This window comes from Sinocyclocheilus rhinocerous, unplaced genomic scaffold, assembly GCF_001515625.1.
Source record: "Sinocyclocheilus rhinocerous isolate Xijiao unplaced genomic scaffold, SAMN03320098_v1.1 scaffold1301, whole genome shotgun sequence".
NCBI classification, from domain to species: Eukaryota; Metazoa; Chordata; class Actinopteri; order Cypriniformes; family Cyprinidae; genus Sinocyclocheilus; species Sinocyclocheilus rhinocerous.
In genome coordinates, this window is record NW_015666735.1 from 73,700 (window position 1) to 82,335 (window position 8,636).

The 8,636-nt window shown below is 36.9% G+C and overlaps 1 protein-coding gene and 1 non-coding gene across 2 annotated transcripts; both read left to right on the plus strand.

The window, feature by feature from the left end:
* Nucleotides 1-3,790: 3,790 nt before the first annotated feature.
* nrm (nurim) lies at nucleotides 3,791-8,016 on the plus strand. Its single transcript, XM_016544567.1, has 4 exons — nucleotides 3,791-3,946; nucleotides 4,445-4,638; nucleotides 5,860-6,036; nucleotides 7,183-8,016. Exons 1-4 carry the CDS (start codon nucleotides 3,796-3,798, stop codon nucleotides 7,486-7,488), a joined length of 828 nt encoding a protein of 275 aa, XP_016400053.1. The 5' UTR covers nucleotides 3,791-3,795; the 3' UTR covers nucleotides 7,489-8,016.
* Nucleotides 4,334-4,406, plus strand: trnak-cuu (transfer RNA lysine (anticodon CUU)). Its single transcript has one exon. It is a non-coding gene; the product is annotated as a tRNA-Lys (tRNA).
* Nucleotides 8,017-8,636: the final 620 nt, after the last annotated feature.

Genomic DNA, 8,636 nt, shown 5'->3' on the forward strand with positions numbered 1-8,636 from the left:
GGGTTATTAAATAATACTTTGCTTTGACGGATAATTTTAAGTCTTGTTGGTCTAATTTAATAAAATGATGACATTTCCACAGAGAACTGTGAACTTAAATTAGGTTAATTGTATACTGATGTGTAAAATTCATCTTAATTTTCAATTTAATTTGATGCATTCTGTGATTTGTTGATCGGACCAGTGCTGTTACTAATCAAACTAGTTTAAGTGATGTTTAAGAGTTTATAGAAGTTGTGATGGTGTTTTTTGTGGTTATTATGCCGAAGAGAACATATGTAGACTGTGTAAATATTGTACCAGTCCTAGAATTAATTAATGTTCTTATTATTTTAATTATTAATTAATTATTTTACATTTATTTTTAATCATTTATCCTCTTCAGTTAATATCAATAACCAGCATAGCACTTGTTCACGTTAAACGTAACTATTTTAGCATGCAAATATAACAAACAAGTCACAAATGACGGCATTAGTGCTCAATGAAAGCAACAGTTCATGCATCCACCTAATCACAAGCTCCTGTAACCACAAACACGTCAGTGCAACACATTCTTTTCAATGCTAAACAACTTTTATCATGCATGGATCAACGTGCGTCAAACATTCAGATAAAGTGAAAGTTATTAGTCTCAGGAAAGCATTGACCTGTATCTGTCAAATAAAGCAGCTCCTCTGTGTTCTCCACAGGTTCAACTGCTTGTGCATTCTGCTGCTTTTGTGCCTTTTCAAAAACAGCGGTCAGTATACAGTCGTTCTTGTTGACAAATTATAACCATTCTTGGTTTTCAGCATCAGCTGGAGTTAATCTAGTTGATTGTTTCTTTGTTGCATCACTCGGTCAAGTGACTTTGTTTGACATTCTTTAGCATATTGTGATCACACACTATTTATTCACAGGAACTCAGTACAACTGCACTTGTACATCTGCTACAGCTTTATCCCACTGTCATCAACATCTGTAATGTCAAAACATGCATGGCACTACTAATATTGTTGGCTCCTGAATGCCTTTATTTATATATTTCTTAATCCAGTTGACTAAAATACCTCTGCTAGAACATATGTGACCCTGGAGCACAAAAGCAGTCTTAAGTCGCTGGGGTATATTTGTAGCAATAGCCAACAATACATTGTATGGGTCAAAATTATTGATTTTTCTTTTATGCCAAAAATCATTAGGATATTAAGTAAAGATCATGTTCCATGAAGATATTTTGTAAACTTCCTACTGTAAATATATCAAAACTTAATTTTTGATTAGTAATATGCAGTGCTAAGAACTTCATTTGGACAACTTTAAAGATGATTTTCTCAATACTTAGATTTTTTTGCACCCTCAGATTCCAGATTTTCAAATAGTTGTATCTCAGCCAAATATTGTCCGATCATAACAAACCATACATCAATGGAAAGATTATTTATGCAGCTTTCAGCTGATGTATAAATCTCAATTTCGTAAAATTGACCCTTATGACTGGTTTTGTGCTCCAGGATCACATTTTATGATGACGATTACAGAGAATAGAGAGAAAGACCACATGTACTTTTCAGTACTGAATGCATATTATACTCTTTTTTTTTTTTTTTTTTTTGCAGAAACCTCCCCAACACTTAAGGTAGGGATAAAAGGAGGCAACGTCACACTGCCATGTCAATATGATGGCAGTGAGATTCCTGAAATTGATTTGAGTGGGTCAGAAAACATCCCCGTCTGTCAGACTGAAGAGTGTAGTTGCAGAGTGTGTAAGAAAGGAGCCTGTGACGTCGTCATCAAGGACCTGAGCTTCAGTGATGCTGGGACGTACAATTTGAGAGTCTATTATCGCAATGATCAGACAGAGCTGGAGCAACAAATCAGGACGTACCAACTTTGTGTCGATGGTAAAGTCAAAACTGGTCAAATTATCAGCATGCTTTCTGGTTTTCTTTGAGTAATTGTGTTGATGTTGCATCTAAGAGACCCTGAATGGATATGGGTTTTCCTATCGCTGATTTTTAAATGTGACCCAGGACCACAAAACCAGTCATAAGGGTCAATTTTGTGAAATTGAGATTTATGCATCATCTGAAAGCTGAATAAATAAGCTTTCCATTGATGTATGGTTTGTTAGGATAGAACAATATTTGAAAATCTGGAATCTGAGGGTGCAAAAAAATCTAAATATTGAGAAAATCATCTTTAAAGTTGTCCAAATGAAGTTCTTAGCAATGCATATTACTAATCAAAAATTAAGTTTTGATATATTTACAGTAGGAAATTTACAAAATATCTTCATGGAACATGATCTTTACTTAATACCATAATGATTTTTGGCATAAAAGAAAAATCAATAATGTATTGTTGGCTATTGCTACAAATATACCCCCAGCGACTTAAGACTGCTTTTGTGCTCCAGGGTCACAAATGATTATATTTGTCCCTCTAGTCCTAAATATTTGCTTATGGCTTCAATTGATCATAATAATGATTAATGTCTTTGTGTTTCTCCTCAGATGAGGTTTCTGTGAAAACAGGTGAGGAGCTGAAGTTGGATGTTCTGTTGTCAAACACTGATAAAGTGCAGCATCAGAGCAGAAGAAGCACAGGTTGGAGAGATGATTGGAGCAGAACTGATGGAGTTCAGAGCGAACGAATCACCATTAGTGATGGAAACCTGATCATTAATGAGTTTACACCCAGAGACGCAGGAACATACAGAGTTCTGGACCCTGAAGGAGAAATCTTGATCACAGTGAAAGTCAGAGGTGAGAGAAACTCTGTTTAAATCCACTTGCACAAAAACCTATGGCATAATTTACTTTGGCCATACAACAATATTCCAATGTAATGGAACCATAAAATCACATTATGCCTAAAGAAAATGTGTACAAAATTCCCTCGTGTTAAAAGTATGCACGGAGTCCACATACACACAGAGACTTACAAACAGGCCTAACTGCAATATGAAAGAAATCAAAGCAGCCTAAGCCTATAGGCTGATTAAAATTCACTTTTCAAAGTCACGATTTCTGCCAACTCGATCTATTGAAGTTCAAGTTCTATGTTTTACACAACTGCAGTTTTTACACGTAGAGAATGAACTCAGAAGGACCAGCAAACATGCTTTATTGCACATTAGCTACTATATATTATCTAAAGAAGCATTATTATGTCCATATAAGCTGAGTTAAAAAAATAAATAATGTCATGTTTTATGGCACATAAAGCTTGATTAAATAAAAATGTCTTCAATGTTAAACGTGTCTGAGAATTGTGATAAATAAACAACAGTAAAACAAAGAAATTATGTGTTTGTGCATTTTCTGTCAGAAAACCTGATCGTTAGCAATGCTTAACCTCTTCAAAAAAATGGTTTCACATCATTTAGTGCATTAAGATGATGCAACTAAAGCTAGATAGATAGATAGATAGATAGATACTAAATCTAATATAATGAAAACATTAGTAAGAATGAATGCTTATGGCACAAATTTGAAAATCATGACCATTTCCGCCGACTGGTGGTTTTGGCGCGTTACTGCAGCCGCTCCTCCCGGAACTTCCGTGCCGTCCGTTGGAAATATAAATATTATCATGGCGTCCGTGACTTTTCGCGACTGTTTCCTCTGCGTTTCTGCTTTAATTACCTTCGTGTCCGTGTTTGTGACCGGTGCAGACTTTGTTCGCTTCGTGTCGTTTCGTGCCATCTATCACAACCTGAGCGGAGCCGCGCCTCTGTGTCGAGGTAAGAGCGTCAAACAACACAGACACTGAAGTTCTGTGCCGTCCGTTGGAAATATAAATATTGTCATGGCGTCCGTGACTTTTCGCGACTGTTTCCTCTGCGTTTCTGCTTTAATTACCTTCGTGTCCGTGTTTGTGACCGGTGCAGACTTTGTTCGCTTCGTGTCGTTTCGTGCCATCTATCACAACCTGAGCGGAGCCGCGCCTCTGTGTCGAGGTAAGAGCGTCAAACAACACAGAAACTCTTGAAAGTTTAATCATAAAGAAGTTATGCATAAATATTAATATGCTGTTTCTGAACCCATGTGCACATAAATATATTAATGAGTCGTCTTTATTTTTACTTGACTTATATTCGCTCTGTAATAAGTCGTAAGGCTGTTCTAAGCTTTTAGTTTCTCGGTAGCTTCGGTTTTAATCTGCCTTTTTAAAAAAGGTTGATTTTAAATGCAATTTACTTAGATTTATTTTTATATTATTTTATTTCATCATGCATTTGTAGCAAGTTATTAAATTGCGTACATGTTAACGAAGGTCAGGAAATACACGCACGCATGTACGTCATTACGGCATGCGTGCGTGCGTGCGTGCGTGCGTACGTACAGCCCGGCTAGCTCAGTCGGTAGAGCATGAGACTCTTAATCTCAGGGTCGTGGGTTCGAGCCCCACGTTGGGCGGAAAGTTTTTATCGTGTTTTCTGTCTGTATTTTCTCAGACTCTGTGCCCTGGTCTGTGGCTCTGCGGGACGGGGTGGTTCTGAAGGCGGTAGCTGTGGATGTTTTCCTTCTGGTCCTCTTCAGTCTCCAGCACAGTCTGCTGGCCTGGACTCCAGTTAAGCAAGTCTGTCAGAATGTGTTTGGGGTTTTATCCAGATCCGTGTACTGCTTCACCACCGCCGTAGCACTGCAGGTATATCTATGTTAATGCACTGTGCTGTATATATTAGTGCTGGGCGGTATACCGGTTCATACAGAATACCGGTGTTTATTTTTGTTATGATATGAATTTTTAAAATACCGTGATACCGGTGTATGTCGCTTAAACAACGTTAGGAACGCGACACTGTTTGAAAGGGATCCCTTTTCACTGTTGCACTGTGGTGAGAGAACAGCTGTATGTGTTACTAAGCGTGAAAGTTCAGAAACTGAAGCTGTAGAACTAATAGAACGTGATGACACAGAAGAACTCATCCACAATATCCACATTGACCGCCACAAATATCCACCGCCCGCTGCCATCAGCTCCCGCGTCTCACACACACGAGCGCGACTTTAGCACTAGATTTAGCAACTTTCACACCCTTTTAGCGGCTTTTTTCCATAGAATATTCATACTGACAAACCTAGCGACGAAAAAAAAAATACCGTCATGTACCGTGAAACCGGTATAATTTTGAAAAATACCGTGATATAAATTTTTGGTCATACCGCCCAGCACTAGTATATATTGTAAACTGCCTGATTTTCTTAAAAACTAGTATGTGAAACAGTATGCAACAATAAACGTTTCTGACATTAGTATGCTGCATTGTTGTCACATGACTGCATTATAGGCATATTTAGTTCTGCAAGTGGTGTACAGTTATAATAATAGAAATAAATGGAGCTATTTTGCTTTTTTTTTTTGCTTTTGTTACATTTTTTTTTTACTCGCTATAGTACTGTACATTTAGATTTATTTTATTTTAAAATAATTTACTAATTTTTATTTTTAATGTAATCAAATTTATGATTTAAATAAAACATTATTTAGTAATGTAGTCCATTATTTTTATTTTAATCACATTTATTTTTTATTTAAATATGTTATGTATTATTTTAATCAATTATGTATTAATTTATACAAAAGTTATTTATAATGTATGTATAGTTATATATTGTTTAATTCAAAACTTTAAAAAAAAATGTAAATTATTAATTTTATTTAATGTTTTTCTTTCTTTTTTCCACACTGTTTTTCTCTAAACTTTTCCACATATCCTCCTAGCACTCTCTTGAAAACCCCTTTTCTAACAAACCAACCCTGTAAAACTCTACGAAACATTTTTAATTAAATAACTTGGCAATTCATTTAATAACACAAACCATAACTATAAATTCTGCTCTAACTGTAATCTTAATCTCCGTGTAGATATTGATGCACTACTGGCAGCCGATCACCAGCGCCCCCTGCCTGTGGTCAGTGCGCGATGCACCCTGGGATATCTGGTTCCCGCTCATCTGTTTTATTTTACACTTCCTGTGCTGGGCCATAATCTGCAGCATCCTGCTCATCTTCGACTATCCAGAACTACTGGGCATCAAACAGGTACATATGCATCTACAATAAGCATTTAGAACAACAAAAGTGATATTTTCACATCATATTTGATATGCACATTTCTAAGGCCTCTAAATGTTCAAAACTTTGCTGTTAAACCTGTTGCACACAATCTACTACATGTCTTCTGTCATTTTTAACCAGTCAAAGCTCTTTTAGTATAATTGTACAAACATCCAGCTTCAGCTGCTGCGTCTCGTGTCAAATCTTGACTGATTTTTATCAAGTAAGCGTCAGAATAATTGCAGTAATATCTCCAGATGAACACTTACTGGACTGAAGCAGCTCAGCTTTACTTGATTCTCCATCAATCATGTTTTAGAGTCTCAAATCTGATCCTCAGGATCTTTTGAGGAGCGTTTGTTTCCAGAAGCTTTACTTTCACTGTTCCTCAGCGGAGGAATGATCTTCACAAGCCTCCAGAACATCTCACATCTTCTGAGGAGACTTTCTTCATCTCTCAATCATTGCATTGCATTGCATTATATGTTTGGATCATTAAAATCTCATCTGACATATTATTGGAGATACAGAGTGACAATATGATTTTCAGTTACAATAATTAATCCTAAAATTCTACATTAGTTACTTACTTTTAGCAGCATCAGACGCGCGCGCGCGCTCACAAGATCTCCCAGTTCTTACATGTGAATTCGGATCATGTGAATCAGTGAGTTGTTGACTCGAGAACAGCTGCAATCGGATCATTCTAATTCGTGAATGAATCGTTTGGTGCGATTTGCGAACCGATTTAACGGGTTCATTGAAAAGAATCGGTTCGTTCATGAATCAGACACCGCTTCTGCGTCTCGGAGCATGTGATATATTATAAGGAGTAACGATAAGTTTTATGAAATGTAGTGAAGTAAAAAGTACGATCTTATGCTTTGGAATGTAGTGAAGTAAAAGTTACTCAAAATAAAACTACTCCAGTAAAGTACAGATACTTGAAAAATGTACTTAAGTACAGTAACGAAATTAAACTACTTTGTTACTGTCAGTATCTAAGCATCAGAATTTCATCATATAAATATCAGCATATGCACCAAATTGCATATTTTGCACTTAATATTTCATATTGCATTTTTCACCAATTTGCACATTTGTAAATCATCTCTCCTCTGTGATTCTCAGGTGTATTATGAGTGTCTGGGTCTGGGCGACCCTCTCCTGCTGAAGTCTGAGCGCGCGCAGCGGCTCTATGCTCACCTCAGGCATCCCGTCTGTGTGGAGCTGCTCACGGTGCTCTGGCTCCTCCCCACGTTCCCGCTGGACCGGCTCCTGCTGGCTGTGTACCTGTCCGTTTACCTGATCCTCGCTCACTCGCTGGACACCCAGGACTGCACTTACCTGCGCCGCCAGCTGCGCAGCAAGCTTCAGCTCTTCTCCGCACCACTAGAGGGCAGCGATCAGAGCAACAACACTCATAAGACAGACTGAATGATGATAGGCATGGTCAAATAAGAGTGTAATGCTGCCTTCAAGTTGTTACCTAGAAAACCAGAAGTCACTAAACTATGTTTGGACATTTTCATATTTCTTTCCACTCAAAAAGTCAGGAAGATTTTACCACTAGTGCAACCGAATGAACAAGAAGTGATGCAAATGTAGTGTGTAACGGAGGCTTTATCTGTGCATTTCATCATTTATGTGCTGCTACAGAGAATGATGGGAAATGTACAGTAGTTTTGTTGCACAAGCCTCTTGCCTCAAAAACCAACTATATTGTAGTTCTTCACCAGTACACAAATGCACACAAACTAAATTGTGCTGTTAACAGTTAAAACTTCTTATAATCAAAAAAACAATTTGCTTGCACCTTGATTCTTTAATTGTCCTGACACTTTTTGACTTTGGGTGGCATAAATATGGTCATACTGATGTGACTTGAAGGCAGCATTACAATTAAAGCTATATTTGGAATGAAATACTAGAATACTGCACAATATACACTATAAACTTTCCAAAATAGTGCAACCGAATGAACAATAAGTGATGCAAATGTAGTGTGTGTAACTGAGGCTTTATCTGTGCATTTCATCATTTATGTGCTGCTTCAGAGAATGATGAGAAATGTACAGTAGTTTTGTTGCACAAGCCTCTTGCCTCAAAAACCAACTATATTGTAGTTCTTCACCAGTACACAAATGCACACAAACTAAATTGTGCTGTTAACAGTTAAAACTTCTTATAATCAAAAAAACAATTTGCTTGCACCTTGATTCTTTAATTGTCCTGACACTTTTTGACTTTGGGTGGCATAAATATGGTCATACTGATGTGACTTGAAGGCAGCATTACAATTAAAGCTATATTTGGAATGAAATACTAGAATACTGCACAATATACACTATAAACTTTCCAAAATATATATTTTTAAGTACTTTAAAAAGAAACATTATTTGCATGCATCAATTGCAAATGCAAAATGTGATGACAAATGCAGCATATTGCATTTCTAATCATTACTATGCATTTTTAATGGTGAAACGAAGCTTTTTGAATCATTTGAACCAATTGCTTTGCAAAATGATTCACATTTTTCCAGAGCGCTCAAAACAACTCGCGTAAACGCAAAGAAAACTACG

What these genes read in the sequence shown, in the direction of transcription:
- nrm (XM_016544567.1), top strand. Translation starts at nt 3,796, where the DNA reads ATGGCGTCCGTGACTTTTCGCGACTGTTTCCTCTGCGTTTCTGCTTTA. An exon ending in AGCCGCGCCTCTGTGTCGAG is followed by an intron (nt 3,947 to 4,444) that starts GTAAGAGCGTCA and finishes GTATTTTCTCAG; the next exon opens with ACTCTGTGCCCTGGTCTGTG. An exon ending in CCACCGCCGTAGCACTGCAG is followed by an intron (nt 4,639 to 5,859) that starts GTATATCTATGT and finishes ATCTCCGTGTAG; the next exon opens with ATATTGATGCACTACTGGCA.